This window comes from Papio anubis, chromosome 6 (genome assembly GCF_008728515.1).
Source record: "Papio anubis isolate 15944 chromosome 6, Panubis1.0, whole genome shotgun sequence".
Taxonomy (NCBI): Eukaryota; Metazoa; Chordata; class Mammalia; order Primates; family Cercopithecidae; genus Papio; species Papio anubis.
This window is the reverse complement of record NC_044981.1, coordinates 96115648-96142691: the sequence shown is the minus strand read 5'-3', so window position 1 is coordinate 96142691 and position 27044 is coordinate 96115648. Positions and strand designations below refer to the sequence as shown.

The following is a 27044-nucleotide window of genomic DNA, read 5'->3' as shown; positions in this document are numbered from 1 at the left end:
TTATGACTCCATTGTAACAACTTAATTCATTTTATGGCCAATCTTGTTTCATCTCTACCTTTGCCCATTCTCCTCTCCCTAAACTCAGAATGACTAATCTCATTTGAAATTAAAAAATGGAGGCAGGGAAGTAATGGTGAATTATGCATTTTCATCATTCTAACCAATAGTAAAATTACTGCTTTCTACCTGACCCACTACTTTTGCATTTGGTTTGAAAGCTTCATGAGTTTTCTCTGTGGATCAAAGCCAGAGGTCTGAAATAAAATTTTTATTGTGTTCTGTGGTCAGTTCTTGAGAATGGAAAGATCTGTAGTCTCAAATATACAAAAGCCTCAGAAGAACCCAAACCTGCCAACACCTTGATCTTGAACTTGTAGCTCCAGAACTGTGAGAAAATAAATTTCTCTTGTTTAAGCCACCTAATAGAAAAGAGTGTGTATAAAAAAGAATCTTCCAAATGCCTCACCTGGTCTAGGATCATGGTTAACAAAGTAATGCTGACTTGAATATATTTGACCCTATCATGGGAGTCTAATTTTCTATAAATGCGTTTCATTAAAAAGCATGACATAAAGCTCTGATTTATATACAGTATAGTCTAAGCTGTATTAAAAACAAGCAATTAGAAAAATGGCAAGACGTGTGATGTTATCAATAATAATAATAATATTATTATCTGGATGTTGAACTTTTTACTTTGCTGTATGAAATGATTTTGTCAGTATGCAGTGTAATTAAAATTGTAAAAAGAAGCTTTTATTAAACATATATTTTAAACAAATGAGAATCTATGAAAACCCATTTAAGGAAAATTGTTTTGTGAGTAGTCAGTTTGGATGTGAATAGATACAACTTTGAATTCTTGTGGGTAGTACCAAGTTGTATAATGTAATGCAAAATATATGTAATCAGTGTTGGAGTTAAGAAGAACTTTAAGCAGTATTTTTCTACATTATGATCTCTTATTTCAGATAAAACGATCTAAACTTCATGAACAAGGTTTAGATTTGGGCCTGACATGGAAGAAGATAATAAAATTTTTGAATGAAAAACTGGAGAAGAGTAAAATGCAAAGTATAAATGAAGACTTAAAAGATATATTACATGCTGCAAAACAGATAGGTATAGTTTTCTTTTTTCTTTTTTCTTTTTTTTTAAAGAGAACCAGTAAGGTTTAAAAACAGATTCCTTGTAAACAACATACTATATAAAGGAAAGCTAAAATTTCCTGGCGTAAGTATTCATAATTATGAAAGACAATCCTGGCCGGGCGCATTGGCTCATTCGTATAACCCCAGCACCTTGGGAGGTCAAGGCAGGCAGATTACTTGAGTTCAGGAGTTTGAGACCAGCCTGGGCAACATGGCAAAACCCTGTCTCTACTAAAAATACAAATAAAATAAACTAGCTGGGTGTGGTGGTGCGCACTTGTAGTCCCAGCTACTCTGGAGGCTGATGTGGGAAAATTACCTGAGCCTGAGAGGTTGAGGCTGTGGTAAGCCAAGATCGCGCCACTGCACTTCAGTCTGGGCAACTCAAGTGAGACCCTGTCTCGAACAGAAAAAAAAAAGATAGCCCTTATCTGTCAACAAGCTTAGGATAGAGAGTGACAGGCTGGGGATAGGCAGAAGTAAATTAGTAATTATAATACTATCAAGCGTGAAGGATTTGTAGGAATTCAGGGTTTGAAAACCACTATCTTGATTAAAATAAAGATAAAGTAAATTAAAATTTTAATGTAGCTCTAAGGCAGCTTAAAAGCCATGTAGCTCAGTTTCTTATTATAGATGCCCACCTAGTACACAGTGAATAACAGCACTTAAACTATACTTTGACTGCTTCACTTCCCTTCCCAGACTAATATTCTTATCAATTGATTATATTTGAAGGAAAATGTAATTTGAAATTATAATATTGTATACTAACTCAGGTTACTTTGCCAAGGTTAAAAATCAAACTAAATGAAACAAATGACTGGTAAAACCCCTGTGTTTGTACATTGAAATTCATCATATTCCAAATTCTGATAACTAAAAAGCATAATTAATACTACTATAGTTCTAGATTTTCCAAATTTAGCAGGTTTATAACTATAAAATGTCCAGACTCCTATTCTGGTCTTACATGATCTGGTCTCCCTCTCTCTCTGACCTCACTTCATTCTTGCCTTCATTACTGTGTCAAACACATGTCTCTCTTCAGCTTCCTCAAACCTACCAAGCTAGTACCTGATTTGGGTCTTCACACATGCTGCTCTCTGTGTTGGGAATACTCTGTTCTAATCTTAATGATGGTAGATCCCTTTTTGTCATTTTAAACTCAGTTAAAAAATTACTTCCTCAATGAGGTCTTCACGCCAGTAAATTGTTACCCAGTCACTCTTTATCTTATAACCATTCATAACATTTTCTCCATAACATGTATCATTATCTGACATTTTACTTGTTTATTGTCACTCTGATGTAAGTTTCATGAGAATAGGATCTTATTCTTCTTGTTAAACTGTCCATCTCCAGTGCTTATACTAGAACCCAGGATATTTTAGAGTCTTAATAAAAATTCATTTGTTAAATAAATGAAAAAAATGTTCTCAGGTGATTCCTTGGTGGAGAGAGAATTTGGATCTTTACCTTACCATATGCTTGCTGGTTGGCAATTTTATTCCATATACCAGCTCTGGATTGTGTTTCTGTTACATCTCATAGACTTGAAAACTTTCTTATGGTCATCAAATCTATAATTTTTTTTTCAAATATGTTAACTTTTAAAAATATGTCATTTAAGTATCATTGGTCTGTAACCTAGTATGATATTTGATTGAATGTCCTCATTGTTTTAAGTTGTGAAAGTATAAAATGTCTCATGGTTGTGCAGTTAGATTTTTAGAAGTTCAAGGACATTAGTAAAAACTGAGTTTGCTTAAGCCTAGGGGCAATATAGCACACTTTGATGAGATTTGTAATAGCATTTGGCATAGATTTAGACTTTATATTTTAAGAATACAGAGGCAGGTCGTTTGAAAAATAGTGGCGAAAATGCAGTCTTCCACATCACCTTGACTAGGGTCTTAACCCTCCTGGTTTTCATCACATCTTCATTTGTAAGATGTTGAGGCCACCAGAATCTGACTAAAGTACTTTTCAAAAACTATACAGAGTGTCCTTCCTCTTCTTTAGTTCTATTACAAAAATACCTCAGAATACTGAACAAAAATGTAATGATGTATTGAGCTTATTCAGTACCATGACTAAGTTATTTCTTTACCTAAATGATGTGGAATTTAAGATTTAAAAAATGAAAACCCTTTAGATTGCTTTCTCCGGATATGTCTGGCCACAAGTCAGAAAACATTGTTTTAAATACCAGTCATTAAATATAATTCTGGGGATTGTACCTGTGGTGAAGTAAATACCTGATTCATACTTAGGGACTGATCACCTGGCCTGTGTGTTTAATGGATTATTTTGAGATTAATGTCTCAAAATAATGTTTATCAGACAAATAAAATCTTAAGTTGTATGTAGGCAAATTCTAAATGTATTATACCCATTTTTAAATGCTGTGCTTAAGTTGAATAACTATTAGCTTTAGTGAAACTTCCCTTCTGGATGAAAATGCTGATACTGGAAATGTAATTAAAGCTACCAGCTTTGAAAGGATTAGTCTCATGTGGAAAATGTCCCTGTCATTTCTCTTATATTTATCTTCTAGCATAGATAATTTTGGTATAATTGTATTAAAAAGGTTAAGCAAGAGAATAAAGAAAAAATATTTCACTTGAGTATAATTTTATGAGACAAGGCTATGCATATTGTTTAATCTGGACAATTGACATTAAGCTGGAGGAAATATCAGAGGACATCTTGTCTAATGCCTTCATTTTGTATGTGAAAAAACAGGGCCCATTAAAGTTAAGTGAATCTTGTGGTTTGTATGTCTTGAAAGCAGGCCTAGATCTAAATTCTGAATTAGGAATATGATAGAAATCCTAGATTTTTACCTTTTCTTTCCTTGTAGTTAGAGGTCATGTCCTACTAAGTCTGCATTTCAACTGTTCTTAAATTTACTCTGTATATTTACCATTGCCTCATTTCAGCCTTTTACCACCGCATGTCTGAACTACTTCAGTAGTCGTTTGCTTTAGCTTTCCTTTCTCATCCACCTTCTTCACTGTCACTAGACTGATCTTTGTCAAAGGCAAAGGTCATTTTTATTCCCAGCTTACCTTTTAGATCAGATTCTTTAGAATGATACATAAAACTCCTTTATGAGTTGACACAATTTACTTTTTTATCGCTTTGCCATTGGATCACATGCAACCTTTATGCCAACATATGCAGTGTTTACTGTCTGAATTTCCTGAACAGTACATAATGCTTTTCCTCTCTCTTTTATGTGTTAAAATAACTTTCCCCATTGTGTTCTATTATACATACTTTTTTAGAGTACTTGTTGTTTCATAATTATTTTCCTGTCTTCTCCCTTCACAGTAGTGAAGTCTCTGATAGACTGTGAATGCTTTAATGAAACAGATATTACAGGAGTCACAGCATCTTTCTACTCCATTGCCTAATATGCTGCAAGGGATCTAGTAGATGTTCAATAAACAAATGAAGTATTGAGAATCCAACTCAAAGTTCTCTGTGGTCTTCACTACCTGTAATGCTGACGATGTCTTACAAGTGGCAGTTTCTCTCTTTTTTGTCATTTTTAAGTATTCCTCCTATCACTCCCAAGCCCACAATTTACATGTGGTATATTCCCATACCTTTTTACAGTTTGATTCTTCCCTAAAGATTATTTTAATAATAAAATTTAGTTTTATGGAGAAAATATATAAATTATTTAAAAATAGTATTCTTGGTCCTTAATCTTAGTGTATTTAAATACTCATTGTAGGCATAGCTGTCTCCTTCTTGAATGTTGAAGGATATAGTCTATATTCAGTTGGCAATGAAACTTTTTCAGTATATTTTATGTGCTCTAAGTGTAAACATTTTTTAAAATAAAGAAGTCAGGATTGAGACTAGTAATCAAAATGCATTATGTATTAGGCATACATCTGTTACTTAAGAATTTAAATTATTTCATGAGGCTAGTAAGATTTGCACAGTGTAGACAGAAACTAAGATGGGGGCCAAGAGTAGTGGACAAGTGGGGAGAAAGACCCTACCATTCCCTAATCAACTCTCTGTCTAACTGAATATCTCTTAAAGAGCCAGAACAGAATGTTTGAACTTGTCCCAGAGTGTATTAATCTAATGATTTTGCTATAGTATGGATACAAATCAAGACTCAGTCAGAACTGAACTAGTTTATTTCACTATTCAACTTTTGTCTTACACAGACCTGTTTGTTTTGCTTTTTCTAATTTATAAGCCCCTATTTTTATGAGTTTTGACTTTTTTAATGCATCTTACCTTTAATAACTTCATCTTTAAGAAAAGTATGAATCAAAAAGTAGGTTGGACAGGAGTGGCTTATAAAGTATGGTTTAGGGCATTTGTAAATCCACTGTAGTTTGTGAGTTATCAAGGAAGTAAGATTTTGCTGTTAAAAAATGAGGAATCAAAATCTAGGGTGGAAAGCCATTTATAAAGCAATGACTGGAATAGGAAGTATAAAGAGATATTAGCAGAATCTGGCAATTTTTTCTATGGACATAATGGTAGACATTTAGAATTATAAAGGCCTGTTAAAGGGATATAGCAGTGTTTGTGACAGTTATTTTGAAAATTGCCGATTGCAAAATAGTTCAAAGAGTTTTGCTTCCCACAAAGTGGCAGACAGGGTAATGTGGAACAACCCTCTACAGAGAATACCTAGAAAAACTGCAAAATACAAAATTTGTTTTACTGTATCAGAGAAGTTACCAGGGCAGTGAAGATTTTTGGGGCCAAGATGTAGAAGCAGAAACCCAGAAAATGTGATCCTGGCATTTGGGCTACTTTTTCCTAGAAGTGAATTGTCCATTCCAGAAGAGGAGGCTGGATGGAAAAGAGGAGGATGAGAAGATGAGCAGAGCTTCTGACAGATTCAGAGGACTAAGATGACAAAAATGACTAAAATGGACAAAAGAGGAAATAGAAAATCTGAATATTTGACTATTAAATGAATTTAATCTGTAATTAAAAACCTTAACTACAAAGAAATCTATATACTATGATGGCTTTAATGGAGAATGTCATAATCTCATTTAGAAAGGTATGAGAGTACTATTGTAGATTAAAAGAAGTTAAGGCATATAACAATCAAAATGTAATGTATGATCCTTGATTGACTCTTGAATCAGAAAAAAATTACATATTTTTGGGGCCATTGGAGAAATCTGAATATAGGCTGGACGTCATTAGGTAATATTAGATCTCAGATGTGATAATGTTGTGGCTATGTAAGAGGATATCCTAAATCTCAGGAGAAGCATACTGCAGTATATATAGTGAAATCTCATGAAGATTAAAATGTACTGTCAAATGTGTCAGCAAAAGAAATACACATGATGTGTGTGTGATCAAATGTTTATAATGAGTGGATTAATAAATATGAGAAGGTAGGGTGATTTGCTGTAAAGTAGTAAAGGTTTAAAAATTACATGATTATTCAGCAGAGAAAAAGCATTTTATGAATATCTAACATTACTTATGATAAAAATTCTCAACAAACTAGGAACAGAAGGAGATTTTGTTAATCTGATAAGCAGTAGCTATAAAACACTTAGAACAAACATACTTAATAGTACAAAGTTAGAAGCTTCCCTGAGGTACGGAATTAGACACAAATGCCTATTACCACTTCTGTTTCTCACTGTATGAAAAATCCTTGCTAACATAATATGGCAAGAAAAAGTAAGGGCATAACGACTGGAAGAAAAAAAAAAACTTTCCATTTTTCATATGACTGTACCTGTAGAAAGTGAATTTAACAAGGTTAATATTAAAATCAATTTTATTTCTACTTACTAGAAGCACATTAAAATTACATTTATCTTTATGTAACTTAATACATTTTACCTGAAATTTTATATATTTTAATTTATTTTACATTTACAAAAGCATCAAATAGGAATACATTTAACAAAAAATAAGCAAGACTTCTTCATGGAAAACTAAAATATTACTGAGAGAATTTAAAAAAAATCTAAATAAACAGAGGGATATACCAAGGATTGGAAGACTCACTGTTATAATGATATATTTTTTTACCCAAATTGATCTATAGATTCAGTGCTATCCCGAGCATAGTCTTATGTTTGAGGAGGGGTGTGTGTGTGTGTGTGTGTGTATGTATGTATGTGTGTATGTGTGGAAATTGACAAGGTAATATGAAAGTTATATGGAAATTCAAAGGCAAAGAGCAGCCTGGTTAACTTTGAAAAATAAAGAGGGAAAACTTACTCTAGTAGATATTAAAACTTATTATAAAGATAAGTAGACAGTGTGGTGTTGGTCCAAGAATAGGCAAATGGACTAGTATGACAGAATATAGCCCAGAAACAAACCTACAGATAGAAGTATACTTGATTTATAATGAAGGCCAAACAATAGTGAGACAAGGCTATTTTTTCAGTATATGGTGCTGGGTCAAATGCATAGATGAAAAAAAGTATCTATTTTAAAAATAATTTTAAACAGCCTACAGAATTAAGCATGACACACAATACAATACCTCTTCTAAAAGATGTAAAAGAGTATCTTCAGGATCTTGGTATGTGCCAAAATTTATCAAATAGAGAACAAAAAGTACAAAGGGAATGATTAAGTTGGACTGTAGTAGAATTAATGCCTTCTATTTATTAAGAGTAAAAAGGCAAAACATAGAGTGGGAGAATATAGCTTCAAGATATATAACCAAAAAGAGAGCTTGTATCCAGATTAAATATGAGCTCCTACAAATCAATAATGAAAGGACAGCTAATCCTATAAAAACATGAGTAAGAGCTTTGAACAAGGACTGCACAGGAGATAATTGGCCAGTAAACATGAAAAAGGCTTCAGCTTCATTGGTAGTCAAGGAGATGCCACTACATGCCCATTAGAATGGTTAAAATGAAAAAGACTGACATTATTGTTAGGATCAAGAATGTGAAACAAGAATTTTCATTCACTGCTGCTAGAGTTCACAGTTGGTACAACCACTTTGCGTAACTGTTTTGACAGTGTCTACTATTACTTACTATGGTTGGATAAGTGAAATTTTAATCTTAGAACATCAATGTCCAATAAAAATGCTTGTACATACGTGTATATCAAAAATTTGTGCATTCATGGCAACATTATTTGTGATAGCCTTAATGTAGAAACAACCCAGTTCATTGTTAAAACGCTTAAGTTGTTGTATGTAGACTACCTTATAGCAATAACAGATTACAACTATGTATAACATTGTAAGTGAATTTTATAATGTTGACAAAAGAAGCCATACAATACATATTATAATTCCATTAATATAAAATTGAAAACTAGGCATGACAGTCTCTGGTTTTAGAAGTCAGGATAGTGGCTACTCTTGAGGAAGGAGGTAGTAAGTAGGAGTGAATGTGAGGGAGGTTTCTGGGGAGCTGATAATGTTCTGATTCTTGAAGTAGTTAACCAGATTACACAGGTGTGTTCATTTTTTGATAATTCTTTGAGCTGTATGTGTACTGTATATTGTTATAGTCAATAAAAAGAATTACTATGCTTTATATGTTACATAGATTAAAAATGAAATATTTCAGATTGATAAGTAACATGCTTGTGTATTTATTTAGCTTGAGGTTTGGCTATCATGGTGAGAACTCCTATGTACCATGCTCAGGCCCTGGTTAACCAGTATCATAAATATAATAAATTGGTGTTTTTCATTCTCGTGCCTATTTTTATATTTGTGTTACATATTTATACATCCATAAATATATGTATTAGGAATATATTCAGCTCAAATATCAAAACTTATTGTAGTGATAAAGACACCAAGTGGGTTAATTTGTTTCATCTGACAAGTTCCCTATGTAGGTCAGCAGCTTGATAATGGTAGGGCTCAAGTCTGTGCTAATGATTTGGCCTTTTCACATTTGTTGCCTTTTATTCACCAGATAATCTGCTCCACATCTAGGCATTATATCTGTGTACTTGATGCAACTATATTTCTTGTACTGTCTTTATTTGCTTTTCAGTTTCCTTACTTTTTTATAGTTTGGGGTAATTTCAAAGTATCCGTTAATATATGTGGGTACAAATTCAGTTCTGTCAGTTACTAGTGGGTAGCTAGTTAATATCACTACACTTCTTTTCTCTTCCATAATATGGTGATAACAGTTCTCACCCTCTGCAGTTGTTGTGATGTTCAGTAGTAGTATAAAGTGCCTAGGGTTAATCTGATAAGTGGCTGTCAATGAATAATTTTATTATAATTTAGATGTGCTAATAACCATTAGTAAACAAATAGTTGCTTCTATGGGTTAAATGTTATGACAGATGTAATGTGTCCAGTGATTTACTGGTTCAAAGGGCAGGAAACTGCTTAGGTAAGTCAGGAAACAATTCATAGAGAAGGTAACACTGGACAGCATTATATTGTGTTTTGAATGTTTCAAAGACAGAGGTGTTATATTTATGTCCATTTTACAAGAGAAATTTTTAAAAAGCTGGATAACTATAAAAATCAAGAGGACTTTGCAAATGTATCAGCTGTGTAAATAGGCAATTCAGATTACCTGGGAATATAGCTAAACCATTGTAAACAGAATGGATACTGGCTGGGTACAGTGGCTTATGCCTGTAATCCCAGAATTTTGGGAGGCCGAGGTGGGTGGATCGCTTGAACTCAGGAGTTTGAGACTAGCCTGGACAACATGGTGAAACCCCATCTCTACAAAATATACAAAAACAATTAGCCAGGCATGGTAGCGCATGTCTGTAGTCCCAGCTACTCGGGAGGCTGAGTTTGGAGGATGACTTGAGTCCAGGAGGCAAAGGCTGGAGTGAGCCAAGATCATGCCTCTGCACTCCAGGCTGGGTGACAGTCTGATCCTGTCTCCAAAATAGAAATAAAATAAAAGTTCTTGACAATGTGCTTTAGTTTATTAGTAGATTATTTTTCATTAACAAATTATGATTCCTTAAATATAAGAAAATTTAAAACTGCATTCCTTAGTAGAGGCATTTTAAAAGTGATAATTTTAAATAGTATTACGAGTATAATATTACTAAGCATCTGATATATGGATGCAATACTGAAGTGTATACTTTAATCTTTTTTGTTTGTTTTTCCTTCAATGTTAAAAAAGTCTAAAATGGCAGTTAAATCTCAGTGAGCTATGTGATTTGTTTTAATTTCCTTAGTGATGCTCAAAATGATGGTTTTATTATAGGAAACTTTTATATGAAGTCTAATTCAGACTTTTATGTTAGCTATTTGGTTGCCTGGGAAGTTACATTGTAATTTGATGCAGGGTTTTATACTACTGGAAAGGTAATATAGTGGCTGGTTGCTGCCTTAAAGTTGCAAGTTGAGTATTCACATTTTGTAATGAATGTACATAAAATTAAATGGCTGTTTTTAAAACATAGGGAAATGCCTTGAACTAATTTCAATCTTTTGTACTACTACTATTTTTTTCTAACAAATATCTTTGTTTGCTTTCCTTTATTTGCTCATCCCAAAGGCAACAGTTTTTATGTAAATGTAGTAATAATTTTAACATTTAAGTAACTCCTTCAAATCACTATATTGAACATTTCTTGAATATGTTTCCTGTTTAATGCAAGGTATTGCTAAAGGTGCTTTCATGCACAGAAAGAGTTATATACTCTAAAATACATGAGGCTTATTATACTAAATTACATTACTTACGCAATTTTAAAATTATATCACAGAAATTGTTCATTTTATTCCCCCAAAAGCCACATGGAAAATGCCTACCTCTGTTAGCTCAAAAGTTTGATAATTTTGTGATCATTTGAAAGATGTTTTAATACTCTCTCCCTCAAAAAAAAAAAAAAAAAAAAAAAAGTACCTGGCTTATTCTTGTAGCATCAGTATGTTTTGTAATCTCTGTATCTGAGTTTTTCTGTAAAAAGGAGGAAAATATTAGCAAGATTCATGAGACTAGTTTAGATATTGTACTTGCTTAATCATTACACTAATTGGAAATGAACAGGAATATGTAGAGGGAAAAATTATGGAGACATGATATATTTTATATTCAAGTTGAATCATTTTTGTATTTTGTTAAATAATGTACTTTGTTGTATCTAATGTTGTAGGTAAAGTCCTGTATTTTACATATTTTTAAAATAAAACATTATAATACTTACCAGATTCAAAAAAATCAGCGAATCTCTGAGGATTTAACTGGTCAAGGAACTCATTTATTGACAACTTCTAAATTGAATACTTATTGACTGGGTACAGTGGCTCACGCCTGTAATCCCAGCCCTTTGGGAGGCCGAGATAGGTGGATCACCCGAACTCAGGAGTTTGAGACCAGCCTGGGCCACATGGTGAAACGACTCTACAAAAGAATATAAAAATTAGCTAGGCATAGTGGCGTGTGCCTGTACTCCCAGCTACTCAGGAGGCTGAGACTGGAGAATCACTTGAGCCCAGGAGGCAAAGGTTGCAGGGAGCCGAGATTGTGTCACTGCACTCCAGCCTGGGTGACAGAGCAAGACTCCGTCTCAAAACTGCACTTCAGTCTGGGTGACAGAGCAAGACTCCGTCTCCAAAAAAATAAAAAAATACTTATCAATTATGGATGCAAGTGATTTATATTTTATTTCAATCTTTAAAATTTTCTACTCATCCTTTTCCCAAGATTCCTCAACTATTAAAGTAGGCTACAGAAAAAAGTGACAACTTAAAACCATTTAATTCTTAATATTTTGAATCAAAAGAAAACAGATGTAAATTGTGTGTTGAGGATGACTGACAATTGTAAACATCATTTAACTCTTTGATTTTAAAACAATTATTTTAGAATCTTATAGTAACAACCAAATATATAGTTTTATAAAACCATATATGGTTAGTTTCTATGTAAGGTTTTTTTTTTTTTTTAAGTTTGAAAATTATTTATAATAAAAGAGCACCAGTCAGCCAGCCAAGTTGAGTTCTGATCATGCTTTGCTACTTAACTGTGATTTTTGGCAAGCCTCTTTCACTTTTGACTTTTTTTTAAAAATTCTGGGAAGTGCCTTGTAGTTTACTGTGCATTTCACAGCCCATTTCCTCTCAATATAACTGCAAAGTAGGATGAGTATTTCTTCTTAATAAAAGTATTGTAGGGACTTTCTAAGTGCATCCTTTTAAATGTGTTACAGTTGAAGTGCCAGGTGGGCGGAGCCAGTTTTCCGGTTTACAGCTTATGTTATTCAGTGTTTTATGGACAGAAAGATACCCAAGTATGTAGGTTTCTAGAGTAGTTTCTTTAAAAGTTTGGAGTTCTTAAGTTTTATATAAACTTTTCGACAGTTGATTAGTGTATCAATTTATCTGTGGCCAAATCTAAACTTAAAATCCTGATTCCTCTTCGAAAGGTGAACATAGTGACTGATATGAAGCTTTAAGAATTGGGTGCAAATGTTAACTTACCAAAGATCATAAACCTAATCGTTTGTATTATTACTTAAATTACATATAGAATATAAAGAGAAGTGAACAAAAGGCTATTTTGGAACAGGATTCTCACAGTTAATGTAACATGTTCAATTTTGGATTTAGTGTCAGAAAACAAGAACATGACTATAACACCTTTCTACTTTAGAAGTGTAACCACACGCGTTGTCCAAAGCCGTCCCATCTCCCCCTTCTGATGTGGCCAATTGGGTGGTGGTTCAGCCTGCTCATAGAGAATCGCTTAGTATTTCCCTGCCAATTACATTTTTGTTGAGGGTAGGTTGGGCCTTGGATAGCTTTGGCTAATTAGACAACTGACTACATCATTTTCGTCAGATGTGTTGTCTACATTTTACAAACTCTTTTCATACATTTTAGTCACCAAAAAAACATTGAGTGGGCTGTACCAGCAAGTTGTGGTGCATCCTTTGCTGCCGCAGCACCTGGGGTCCTTCGTCTGCTCCAATCTGATCCGCACTCTCATCCGGGCAGCGTGCTAACAGCCAGTCTCTTACGCCAACACGTCATCTCATGCCGACAGCGTGCTGGAAAGCATGTCGGTGTCCCTTAGGAAAGACAAGCAGATGTGGTTGCAGGAAGGTGGTGGAAGTGGACGTTACCATCTGATGTTTTGGTGTCCTGAAAAAGTTCATTGTTTTCATACTGCTGTAGTCATTATTTTTGTTGTGTAGCCATTCATGTCAACAAATAGTGTTGGCTAGTGGAACTCCCAGAACAGTAAGGCATATAGAGATTCTCTCTTGAGATACTGCTTTGTGGTATGAACACGTGTCCATTTCACATAGGTTGTGCAGAAGGAGAGTTAGTAATTAGGGTAGAATATTAACATTTATGAAACACCACAGCCCAGCTAGGTTTAAATATTTTTAAGTATTTGTGATTTTTGAAATTATAGTTTTAAGTTAATGGTTATTAAAAATTTGAAACTCCAAAAAAGTTGCCTTTGATCTTTGTTGATGTTTCTATGAGTCTACAATTATTTTCTCTTCAAACATGGGCTTATAACTTTTTCACCCACTCTTAATGGACTTTTTAAAGGCAAGATACATAAATCTGCTGCATTATATTTAGTGAATGTAATATGTGGTTATATCAGAATTCAACCAGTAACCTAATAATGGATATTTAAGTTAAATACACTTTTACATTACATAATAAGGCTATTCTTCAACTATTTTATTTCTTAAGGTGACCTATGTATTTTTAAAATTTACTTTGTAAACATGAATTAGAAATAAGTTCTACTTTCTAGGAATTTACAGGGAATCAGTGTGACATAGGGGAAATAATTTGTTTAGGAGTTAGAAGACTACTGTTAATCTTGTTTAATACCGTAATAGCTATTTGATCTTTCCCTAATTACTCAAATTCTGTTTCCGTTTAACATCTATAAAATGGAGATACTTTTGTTAGGACAAAGTGAGATAATTATGTGAAAGTTTTTAGTAAATTATTATTTTTAAAAAAAATCCCAAGATGTAAAGTGATAACAATACTATCTTTACAAAAAATATATATTTAAAATGGTAGATAATGTTTGTAAATGTGAATTCCATTTTTGCTCAGACTTTAGTATCAGTCGTATCAACCCTTTTAAATTATCTGTAGAAGCACCATAATCCCCAAATTATCCAAAACCTGTTTTACAAGTTATAAGTAAAATGTATAGAATGAATAAATATACATAAATGCTATTGAATTAATTTAAAAGCACTATAGAAGATTTTCAGATATTTTCTTAAATACTAAAAGAATAATTGTATGTCAGATAATTGTGTAAATTACTTATAACAGTAAAAGTAGACTTCATACTTGAACAAATTGGAAACATACATTGTAAAATTGCTTATTTTCCTACATATACATTGTTAATCTTCTACACATGACTGAATAGCAGACAAAGTAAAAAGTGACTGAGGCAGTTTGGTGTAGTATAAAAATACTAGCCTGGTGTCAGTGAGGCCTGAGTCTAGTTTGAATCAACTAATCTTTGTGGAGCCACCTATTTGGGGCTAAGTACAGTGAAGAATACTACAGTGGTATTGTCATCAGTACCATTTACAATGTACTCAACGTTATACTCATCTTGAAAGAGGCGGTTGAGCTGTATTCTGAAACATGGGTAGGATTTGAACAATCAGAGGCCTTGAAGAAGAATCAGTATGATATAGAAATAGGCATAGAGTGGGGTAGAACATGGTTTTTGGTTAAGAAATTCTTTTTGGCTGGAGCAGGAAATGTATAATAGCTAATAAGACTGGAAAATAAAATGCTGGGATCAACTTCTGGTAGTGTAGGAGCTTGGATCAAGCTATAGTAAGCTGTTGAAGATTTGTGAATAATGATATTGGAGTCATGTTTCCTTCCTTCTTTCCTTTTTTTTTTTTCTATTCTTTTCTTTCTTTTTTTTGATGGAGTCTCATTCTGTCACCCAGGCTGGAGTACAGTGGCGCTATCTCTACTCACTGCAACCTGCGCCTCCTAGGTTCAAGCGATTCTCCTGCCTCAGTCTCCTGAGTAGCTAGGATTACAGGTGTGTGCCACCACACCCAGCTAATTTTTGTATTTTTAGTAAAGACGAGGTTTTGCCATGTTGACCAGGCTGGTCTCGAATTCCTGACCTCGGTGATCCACCCACCTCGGTGATCCACCCACCTCGGCCTCCCAAAGTGCTGGGATTACAGGCGGGAGAAACTGCAGTCACGTTTTTTAGGAAGATACCAGTGTTCATTACATTATTAACTTTACCAGTATTTAGGTAAGTCACATAGGCTTTGGGGGCCTTTTGAAGATTTAAATTCTTGTTTTCTTCCCTAAGAATATTCTTTGAAACCCATGTCAGAAATACAGATGCTTTTCTTTTTTTATTTGAGAAAATTGGATATGAGAAAATGCCTTAAATAAATTAGAGGCTGATTCTTCTTGTATTTACTTCTAGCCTCTTTTAAACAGGAGCGTTCTTTTTTATTTTATAATATGACTAACTTTATCTTCAGCTTAATAAATATCCTTGATGGTATTAAATGTTTTTGAATGACAACTATAGAAATATTTCTTGCCATCTCAGGTTTATGGTACAAATTGGAAATAAAATTACAGGTTTTTGAGGCTTCCTTGAAGCTCCAAAAGTCTGTAATTCAGATTGTTTTCTGTACCTTACTTTGGTTTATTTAACTAGCTCATCAAATCAATCTTTAAAATTAGTTTTAAAGTGAGTTTTAGCTAGTGCCTCAAGTGGTTTTTAGAAAGAAGTGGTAAGGATTGTTATTAGGTAGTTTCTGTACTTAGATACATAATAATTACTGATAATGATTTATTTACCTAAAGTAGTTCTTTGGGAAATAAATACTTTTTCAGGAATGGGTTGTTTTCCTGCTCCTTAAATTGGCTATCTTTATTGCTATGTTTTTGTTGTTTTTTATACAAGGTCTCACAACTGTTGCCCAGGCTGAATACGGTGACACAATCATGGCTCACTGCAGCCCCAGCCTTCCAGGCTCAAGCGATCCTTCCACCTCAGCCTCCTGAGTAGCTGGGACTAGAGGTGCGCACCACCATGCCTGGCTAATTTTTAAAAATTTTTGTAGAGCTGGTTCTCACCATGTTGCCCAGGCTGGTCTTGAACTCCTAGACTCAAATGATCTTCCTTCCTTGACCTTCCAGAGTGTGGGGATTATATGGAGCCACTACACCTGGTCTGTTGTTATGATTTGACTGTTAGATTTACTCAGGAGAATATTTGTGGTAATTTTTTGGAAGATCGTAACTTGAACCATGATTCAATTGAGCTAATACTGTTTCTTTTGTCTTTGAATAGTTGGAACTGATAATGGCAGAGAAGCAATTGAAAGTGGGGCTGCATTTCTCTTCATGACATTTCACTTGAAGGACTCTGTTGGTCACAAGGAAACAAAGGCTATCAAACAGATGTTTGGCCCCTTTCCATCATCATCTGCCACTGCAGCTTGTAATGCTACTAATCGAATTATTTCTCACTTTAGTCAAGATGATCTTACTGCTCTTGTGCAGGTGACAGAAAAAGAACATGGCGATAGGTTTTTTTTTGGTAAAAATTTAGCGTTTTCATTTGACATGCATGATTTGGACCACTTTGATGAACTGCCAATAAATGGTGAAACTCAGAAAACTATAAGCCTAGATTACAAGAAGTTTCTGAATGAACATCTCCAGGAGGCTTGCACCCCAGAACTCAAGCCTGTGGAAAAAACAAATGGCTCCTTTTTGTGGTGTGAAGTTGAAAAGTACTTAAATTCAACTTTGAAGGAAATGACTGAAGTGCCAAGAGTAGAAGATCTTTGCTGTACTTTGTATGATATGCTTGCTTCTATTAAAAGTGGTGATGAACTTCAGGATGAGGTATAGTTGAAATGATTGATTTTTTTATATTAATGTAAACTATCTTAATGAAATAGTGTTTTTAAACATGGTTGGTTAGCAAAGAAAGTTCTTTAATGTTCTGTATAGTAGTTGAATCTATAGCCAAATGGTTTCACATAGCAGGCCTGTATATACGTTCCCACTGGATAGTTACAGGAGGTCTGAAAGTGTAATGAGTGTAGCAGAGGAGTCAGCAGGCAATAGTTGATTGTCCACATGCCCTGGTTACTGGGACAGTGCTGGTTTGATGTCAACTTAATTTTAATACTGGACAAATTCAATGAGTAACATATTTCATGAAAGATTAAGAGAGATGGCCTACTGTTGTAGAAAGGACAGGCTTTGAAATCAGTTTGTTCTTCCCTTTCCACTTACTGGTTGTGACACTTTAGGTAACTTAATATCTCAGAAGCTCAGTTTTCTTGTTGGGCTATCTCAAGGAGACACCAATATCAAGACAGAGAATTGTTATAAGGATTGAATATGATATATGCAAAATGGTAAGTAACATAGTAAATAATGATTATGTGGTAATTGTGATTATTTTCGTTGTTATTATTGGAATTAAGAATTTTTAAATCACATTAAGTATCAGAAATACAGAAAAAATACTAGCTGTATTTTTCAGAGAAAAGAGAATTAACTAAGTAGGTATTGGAGGACTTAACCCATGGTAGTGATAGGTGTTACGCCGACTAACGTTAGTTTGGAAGTAAGGTATTATATCATTAATTCTGTGATCAGTCTTATTTACCTTGAATGTTTTACATTTGGTTTAATTTATATCAGATCTGTTCTACACTATTAAATTTTCTCTAACATTCTGAACATAATATTTAAAAACTGTGATTTATGAAGAAAATTTTACTAATATTTGCTCATCATAATAGCAGTTATCCAGTTATGATTATAGTAAACTGAAACTTATAAATATCTAATTAATGGATATTTTATTTTCTTAGTGAGCCATAAAACCCATTACTTTCACTTCTGAGTATCTATAGTAAGTTTGTATTTCTTAGTCTTTCACCACAATTTTAAAGTATGTAACTGAATCTGATTGTTTGAAGGGGAATATTTGTTCTAGATTTTTTTCATAATAGCTTCATTTTCATATATTTACTGTATGCTTATTGTATTGCTAGGTACAGTGCTATTTACTGAACATAAAAGGATGAATAAGATAGTAAACTTGTTCTCAGAATTAATTGTCTGGCAGGAGGAGACGTGTCAACAAGTAACTCTATTGAAATATCATGGGTATTATAATAGTACATGCAAAGAAAATGGGTGCATAAAAGAACAAGTCATAGATTTTATAGAGGTGTTAGTATGAGGAAAAGTATGCATAGAGAAGGTTAAGCTTGAACCAAGTCTTCAGATATGACTAGATTTAACTCTTTCAAATGGACCAGAAAGGTAAGCATATTTCAGGCTTGAACACTGTTTTCAGAGAGCTGTAGCTCTGTACAGCAAGCATGCAAGATGCAAAGGTGGAGTGCTGAGAAACAAGGGTATGCAGATAGGTAAGAGCCAAAGGAGGTGAGGGCTGTGCACCTTGTTAAGGTATATGACAAGCCACCCTGAAGCCTACATAGTTTGGTTCAATGATTTTTTTCAACCAGGGTTAATGGTTAGTTTAACATGTAAGTTATTATTTCACATCCCGTCAGTGGCTTGAGTGGTAGTTCTATATGGTTTTATATAGTCAGTGTTTTGGTTTTCATGTTTGTGTATAAAAACGAATCATTATCTTAATTTTTGTTCTGCAGTTTAGGTTATTCATAATTTATATTTTAGATATAATTCTTTGCTGTTATATGTTACATTCTGTTGTTCTGGCAAATTTTCAGTATAATTTTCAAGTGATGCTTTGGTAGTTTTCTATAGTTGTTTCCCTACAGTTGTTTCACTACAATTGTTCTTGACCAGTGTTGTTTTCACTTTAGGGTGTGCTATACCTTATGTGTTTTCTATTTACTTCTACATACTTAAACCTGGAAAGAGGATAATTAAAAAGAGCATAATCAATCAGTTCATATGATAACAGTTAATTTCTATTTCTTTTTAAGCTTTTACTTGAGTCTTTATTTAAATAGGAATGTTTAAGTAGCATGCTGTGTGCTCTTGCTCCAGAAATGTAAAAATGGGAATATTTTTACATATAATCTAAGAAAAGCATATAATAAGCATATAAAGCTACTTCTATGCTGATGGCAAAAATTCTTCTCAACTTGTGGTTTCCCAGCTCTGAATAGTTTATTGACCTAATGACTAATTGATGATAAAGCCATTTTTAAGGGCTAGCTATTAAACATCTTTTTAAAAAAGACCTTTATTTTATTATTAAACTAGTGTTAGAAACATGGGAATAAAAAGTATATTCATATGATTACATTTGCCACAAAGACTGTGTGAGAAGGTTTCCGACTGAAACGTGGAGAGGAATAAGACTAATGACAATAGTAATAATAATAACTGACATTATTACATGACAAGGCATTATGTTAAGTGCTTTATGTGCATGACTTCATTTAATCTTTATAGCAGTGCTTTGAGATAGGCAGTGCTAGATTAAGATGTTAGAAGCCCTAAGAACTGAAAAGGTTACACTCTGAGGCATTTCTCATCCCCTCCCATATGTGATGAAAATTTTTTAAAAAATAGCATACTAAAGCAAACATAAGAAAATCTAACAAAATTTCATTTATTACCATGGTGATAAAGTTGATGTCTTTTTCAAACATCAAGTTCCTTTTTGAGAAGTTTTTCTAACTTTCCTGGTCTGCTTTGCTGGTACCTTGAGTAAATGCTTTGTCAGCCCCATAGATTATTGATTGCTGGTGGCAGATATTTTATAGATTAGCAAATTGAGTGTGGAGATGCTGGGAAATTTGTCTGGAGTTACAGAGTAGATAGTGGATCCAGGATGTAAATTCAGACATTCTGACAAAGTACACAGGCGCACTGGAGTTTAAGTAGATTTGTACATATTCCTGTGTTTTGAAGCTAAGCATCTTAAATTTATGTAGGGGAATTATTGACATCTACTCTTAATTCAAAATTTCTTTAGAAACAAGATCTTTTCCTTTTAGAGTTTCAAATAAGGAATTGACTGAAATAAAAGGATGAAACTTTTAGACCTTGCTTAAGATAAGTTTTAATAATTCCTCAGGGAATTTATTACATAGAAAGTACATCTATGTTCTCCTGTTTTAGACCTGTTTAAGATGAGTTAGAAAGTACATTTGTGTTCTCCTGTATGTTGTACTAATAAAATAACACGCTTCTTAGCTTTTGCGAATATCATCCCCTTTTCCCTCCCTACCTTGAGCCTCTACATTACTTTCTTCTAAGAGCATTTCTTCTTTTGGCTTCTGTAATTTTCCAGGTAAGACTGTAGGCATTATGATTAAGCCTTAGAATTTGATTGGCTAGAAGATCTTTAAGGTTCTTTATGTTCTTGAATTGTATTCACTTTTAGAAGTGCATTTTAACACCTGGAAGTGAATAAGACTTGAATACTCCATGTTATTTTCTTAATCAAAACCTGTCCATTATTGGTAGAGATTATCTTCCTGCTGCTGCTGTTTCAGAACCAGAATTGTAGCAGTAGGATTCGTTCTATTGGAATGGTATAATTAATGGAATTTCAACAGAAAATTTTACCCTAGAAAGTAGTAGTATTAACAATAGTAAAGCTACCAGGTTTTAAGTGCCTGTTATGTATGGACCTGAACCAGGCTTTCTTCTTTGACCTAACCAGCTTCTTCACAGTCCTGCAATGTGTAGGAATGATATCCTCTTTATAAAGGTGAAGAAAACTGAGGTTCAGTTGTTTACTAAAGTCACAAAGCAAGAGAGTGGTAGAAATTCTGGGACTTTTTTTCTCAGCATAGATCTACCATTGCTATCTAGTATGCCATCAGATTTTTTGAAGAAAAGAACATTAACTGGCAAGGCTCTTTGAAGGAATTTCTTTTCTTATAAAGCCAGGCCAAATTTTGTCTCTGTTTGCTTATCTCTTACTGACTATGGGCAAATTACTAAGCTCTTGTGAACCCCATTTCTCTGATTTGTGAAATATTTACTTCACAGTGTTGCTGTGTGGATTTGTGAGATAATATATATGAGACATAATGTTTCACAGACCAGGGTCTCAAGTGTTTGCACCATATAGTTGTATAATCAAACTTTTATTTAGGTGTATACCTTATATATCAGTAAATAAATTTTTATCTGTGCCTTCTTATCTATGGATGTTTCAAATAATAAAGTGATGTTTAAAAGTGAGGTCTCAATTCAGGGAATTATTTAATTATTTTTATTTTTTTCCTGCCTGGCTTTTTAATGTCTGACTACCCTAAAGAAAATCTTTTGGATTAAGTTTTTGAAGTGAGTTCTGATATTAATAGTTCTTGTTAAGATGGAAAAGATGTTAATTAAAAAAAAAAAAAAAACTTGAGATATGTAAAGTGGGATCTGAAAGGCTGGCATATTGGAGATATATTGAAGTATACATATCTCAGTACTATTTCAATATTGCATGCTATTTGCAAAGCTGTTAATGCTGCTGTAAATATTGATAGAGTTACTGTGTAATCAGTTTTTAGAAAAAGTGAGTTTTGATTTTATTGATACAACCGTAGTTTGCTTTTGTGCAGATGGGCTGCTGCTTTATAGCATTTGTGATTTGACATTTGCTGTTAGTATTATCTCTTGACTCTAGGCAGATGGCATTACTTGACCCATGCAAGTTCATTTCTGAACCTCCAGATATGTGTCTGATGTCCAGCAGTGTGAGTTATTTGGCTAGATTGTCTTCTGAGGGAAGACTGTGTAGTTTTTGGAACTTATTTGCGTCAGAAATGATTCTATCATCCTTTGAAAATTTGGTGGAGAATAATTAGCTTGCTTTAATACAATGATTCTCAAGTTTTTTGTTCTCAAAACTCTTTTGGACTCTTAAAAATTGGCCGGGCGCGGTGGCTGAAGCCTGTAATCCCAGCACTTTGGGAGGCGAGGCAGGTCGAGGTCAGGAGATCCAGAGACCATCCTGGCTAACACAGTGAAACCCGTCTCTACTAAAAATACAAAAAGAAACTTGCTTGAGCCGAGGTGAGGCGTCCCAGCTACTCGGGAGGCTGAGGCAGGAATGGCCGGCAGGTGACAGCTGGTCTCAGGCAGGCAAAAGTACTGAGAACCTCATATACTTTTTCTTTGTTATTGAGCTCTATTGATATTTACTATATTAGGAATCAAAATTGAAAATTTTTACTATATTAATTTAATAAGTATCTATTAAATCATTCTTTTTTTAGTCTTTCTTATTATCCTTTCAGAGACAGAGTCTCATTCTGTTACCCAGGCTGAAGTGTAGTGGCATGACCACAGCTTATATAACCTGTAACTCCTGGGCTCAAGCAATCCTCCTGCCTCAGACTCCCTAGTAGTTAGGACTACAAGGATGCGTCACCACATGCAACTAATTTTTTAAAGAATGTTTTTGTAGAGACAGGGTTCTGTGATGTTGCCCTGACTGGTCACGAATTCCTGGCCTCAAGTGATCCTCTCGCCACGGCCTCCTGAAGTGCAGGGATTGCAGGCATGAGCCACTGCACCCAGCCCCAAATCATTTAAAATAATAAATACTAAATCTATCATATTACTATAGTATAAATAACATTTTAATGAATAATAACTATTTTCTAAAATCAGAAAAGTATGAAGAGTGGCATTGTATCATATTTTTATAAATGATTTCAATGTTTGGCTTAATAGAAGACAGCTAGATTCCCATATATACTTTTGTATTCAGTATATTCTTATATCACACATTACATTATGTAGCCTCTGCAAAAATCCACTACATTATGCTCATGGGAACATGAGAATGAAAAAGTTAAATAATGTTTTAGTATGATTATGAAAACAATTTTCACCTCATGTATCTTCTGAAAGGATCTTAGAGATTCTGGCTCACACTTTGAGAACCTCTCATTTAATGTGTGTATTACAATTTGATAAAGAGGGTGTAGTAGTTTTTGTTTTTGTTTTTTTTTTTTTTTGTAACTAGAATAAGGTATTTAAAATGTTGCTGTACTGAAAGATTCATATTAGTGCTTTATGAAAAGGCTCTCCATTCGTTAGGTGCTGTACATTGTTTTTGGTAGCCTTAGTATTGCTGAGCTATGATACCACATCAGCCAGATTGGAATTAAAAGTGTCCTTTCAGCTCTGAGGACCAGTATGTATTGGTTTTTTGTTGTCTTTCACCAAATAATCAGAAGAGCCTCTACCCTGCTGCCTGAATTGAAAATTATCCTTTACAAGAATGTTTAGAATCATAGAATTTCTCCATCCAGTGTGGTATTTGTGTGTTAGGAATTCCATGGAAATGGTGATCCTCATGTAATGAGGAATACTTATTCTGATGAAGAGCTTCTTTTATTCAAATGTTATCCCATCTCTTTCTGGAGTAGTTATCTTGTAAATTATTTCTTTTGCTAACTGATAATACTCCTACTGCCATTCAGTTCTATATGTGTGCAATGGGGCAACAAAGTCACAGGCATCTACTCCTTTTTTTTTTTTTTTTTAAATTTATTCATTATTATTATACTTTAAGTTGTAGGGTACATGTGCATAACGTGCAGGTTTGTTACATATGTATACTTGTGCCATGTTGGTGTGCTGCACCCATCAACTCGTCATTTACATCAGGTATAACTCCCAATGCAATCCCTCCCCCCTCCCCTCTCCCCATGATAGGCCCCGGTGTGTGATGTTCCCCTTCCCGAGTCCAAGTGATCTCATTGTTCAGTTCCCACCTATGAGTGAGAACATGCGGTGTTTGGTTTTCTGTTCTTGTGATAGTTTGCTAAGAATGATGGTTTCCAGCTGCATCCATGTCCCTACAAAGGACACAAACTCATCCTTTTTTATGGCTGCATAGTATTCCATGGTGTATATGTGCCACATTTTCTTAATCCAATCTGTCACTGATGGACATTTGGGTTGATTCCAAGTCTTTGCTATTGTGAATAGTGCTGCAATAAACATACGTGTGCATGTGTCTTTATAGCAGCATAATTTATAATCCTTTGGGTATATACCCAGTAATGGGATGGCTGGGTCATATGGTACATCTAGTTCTAGATCCTTGAGGAATCGCCATACTGTTTTCCATAATGGTTGAACTAGTTTACAATCCCACCAACAGTGTAAAAGTGTTCCTATTTCTCCACATCCTCTCCAGCACCTGTTGTTTCCTGACTTTTTAATGATCGCCATTCTAACTGGTGTGAGATGGTATCTCATTGTGGTTTTGATTTGCATTTCTCTGATGGCCAGTGATGATGAGCATTTTTTCATGTGTTTGTTGGCTGTATGAATGTCTTCTTTTGAGAAATGTCTATTCATATCCTTTGCCCACTTTTTGATGGGGTTGTTTGTTTTTTTCTTGTAAATTTGTTTGAGTTCTTTGTAGGTTCTGGATATTAGCCCTTTGTCAGATGAGTAGATTGCAAAAATTTTCTCCCATTCTGTAGGTTGCCTGTTCACTCTGATGGTAGTTTCTTTTGCTGTGCAGAAGCTCTTTAGTTTAATGAGATCCCATTTGTCAATTTTGGCTTTTGCTGCCGTTGCTTTTGGTGTTTTAGACATGAAGTCTTTGCCCATGCCTATGTCCTGAATGGTACTACCTAGGTTTTCCTCTAGGATTTTTATGGTATTAGGTCTAACATTTAAGTCTCTAATCCATCTTGAATTAATTTTCATATAAGGAGTAAGGAAAGGATCCAGTTTCAGCTTTCTACTTATGGCTAGCCAATTTTCCCAGCACCATTTATTAAATAGGGAATCCTTTCCCCATTTCTTGTTTCTCTCAGGTTTGTCAAAGATCAGATGGCTGTAGATGTGGGGTATTATTTCTGAGGACTCTGTTCTGTTCCATTGGTCTATATCTCTGTTTTGGTACCAGTACTATGCTGTTTTGGTTACTGTAGCTTTGTAATATAGTTTGAAGTCAGGTAGCGTGATGCCTCTAGCTTTGTTCTTTTGACATAGGATTGTCTTGGAGATGTGGGCTCTTTTTTAGCTCCATATGAACTTCAAAGCAGTTTTTTCCAATTCTGTGAAGAAACTCATTGGTAGCTTGATGGGGATGGCATTGAATCTATAAATTACCTTGGGCAGTATGGCCATTTTCACGATATTGATTCTTCCTATCCATGAGCATGGTATGTTCTTCCATTTGTTTGTGTCCTCTTTTATTTCACTGAGCAGTGGTTTGTAGTTCTCCTTGAAGAGGTCCTTTACATCCCTTGTAAGTTGGATTCCTAGGTATTTTATTTTCTTTGAAGCAATTGTGAATGGAAGTTCATTCCTTATTTGGCTCTCTGTTTGTCTGTTACTGGTGTATAAGAATGCTTGTGATTTTTGCACATTAATTTTGTATCCTGAGACTTTGCTGAAGTTGCTTATCAGCTTAAAGAGATTTTGGGCTGAGACAATGGGGTTTTCTAAATATACAATCATGTCATCTGCAAAGAGGGACAATTTGACTTCTTCTTTTCCTAACTGAATACCCTTGATTTCTTTCTCTTGCCTAATTGCCCTAGCCAGAACTTCCAACACTATGTTGAATAGGAGTGGTGAGAGAGGGCATCCCTGTCTTGTGCCAGTTTTCAAAGGGAATTTTTCCAGTTTTTGCCCATTCAGTATGATATTGGCTGTGGGTTTGTCATAAATAGCTTTTATTATTTTGAGGTACGTTCCATCAATACCGAATTTATCGAGCGTTTTTAGCATGGAGGGCTGTTGAATTTTGTCAAAAGCCTTTTCTGCGTCTATTGAGATAATCATGTGGTTCTTGTCTTTGGTTCTGTTTATATGCTGGATTATGTTTATTGATTTGCGAATGTTGAACCAGCCTTGCATCCCAGGGATGAAGCCCACTTGATCATGGTGGATAAGCTTTTTGATGTGTTGCTGAATCCGGTTTGCCAGTATTTCATTGAGGATTTTTGCATCGATGTTCATCAGGGATATTGGTCTAAAATTCTCTTTTTCCGTTGTGTCTCTGCCAGGCTTTGGTATCAGGATGATGTTGGCCTCATAAAATGAGTTAGGGAGGATTCCCTCTTTTTCTATTGATTGGAATAGTTTCAGAAGGAATGGTACCAACTCCTCCTTATACCTCTGGTAGAATTCAGCTGTGAATCCATCTGGTCCTGGACTTTTTTTGGTTGGTAGGCTATTAATTATTGCCTCAATTTCAGAGCCTACTATTGGTCTATTCAGGGATTCAACTTCTTCCTGGTTTAGTCTTGGAAGAGTGTAAGTGTCCAGGAAATTATCCATTTCTTCTAGGTTTTCCAGTTTATTTGCGTAGAGGTGTTTATAGTATTCTCTGATGGTAGTTTGTATTTCTGTGGGGTCGGTGGTGATATCCCCTTTATCATTTTTAATTGCGTCGATTTGATTCTTCTCTCTTTTCTTCTTTATTAGTCTTGCTAGTGGTCTGTCAATTTTGTTGATCTTTTCAAAAAACCAACTCCTGGATTCATTGATTTTTTGGAGGGTTTTTTGTGTCTCTATCTCCTTCAGTTCTGCTCTGATCTTAGTTATTTCTTGCCTTCTGCTAGCTTTCGAATGTGTTTGCTCTTGCTTCTCTAGTTCTTTTAATTGCAATGTTAGAGTGTCAATTTTAGATCTTTCCTGCTTTCTCTTGTGGGCATTTAGTGCTATAAATTTCCCTCTACACACTGCTTTAAATGTGTCCCAGAGATTCTGGTATTGTATCTTTGTTCTCATTGGTTTCAAAGAACATCTTTATTTCTGCCTTCATTTCGTTATGTACCCAGTAGTCATTCAGGAGCAGGTTGTTCAGTTTCCATGTAGTTGAGCGGTTTTGATTGAGTTTCTTAGTCCTGAGTTCTAGTTTGATTGCACTGTGGTCTGAGAGACAGTTTGTTATAATTTCTGTTCTTGTACATTTGCTGAGCAGTGCTTTACTTCCAATT

General features: G+C 34.4%; 1 protein-coding gene across 8 annotated transcripts in view; it reads left to right on the top strand.

Moving 5' to 3' along the window:
• ASCC3 (activating signal cointegrator 1 complex subunit 3) overlaps nt 1–27044 on the top strand; it is a 384990-nt gene that overhangs the window by 15007 nt on the left and 342939 nt on the right. For 5 of the 8 annotated variants that reach the window (XM_003897951.5, XM_017958157.2, XM_017958154.3 and 2 more), the window contains 2 exons: nt 975–1125; nt 16439–16998. In XM_003897951.5, the coding sequence (XP_003898000.3) occupies nt 975–1125; nt 16439–16998 (711 nt within the window). Of the gene's footprint in view, nt 1–974; nt 1126–5961; nt 8847–15234; nt 15380–16438; nt 16999–17411; nt 17520–27044 lie in introns of those variants that run through there. The other 3 variants (XM_017958162.3, XM_017958158.3, XM_017958160.3) reach the window with 3 other exon arrangements.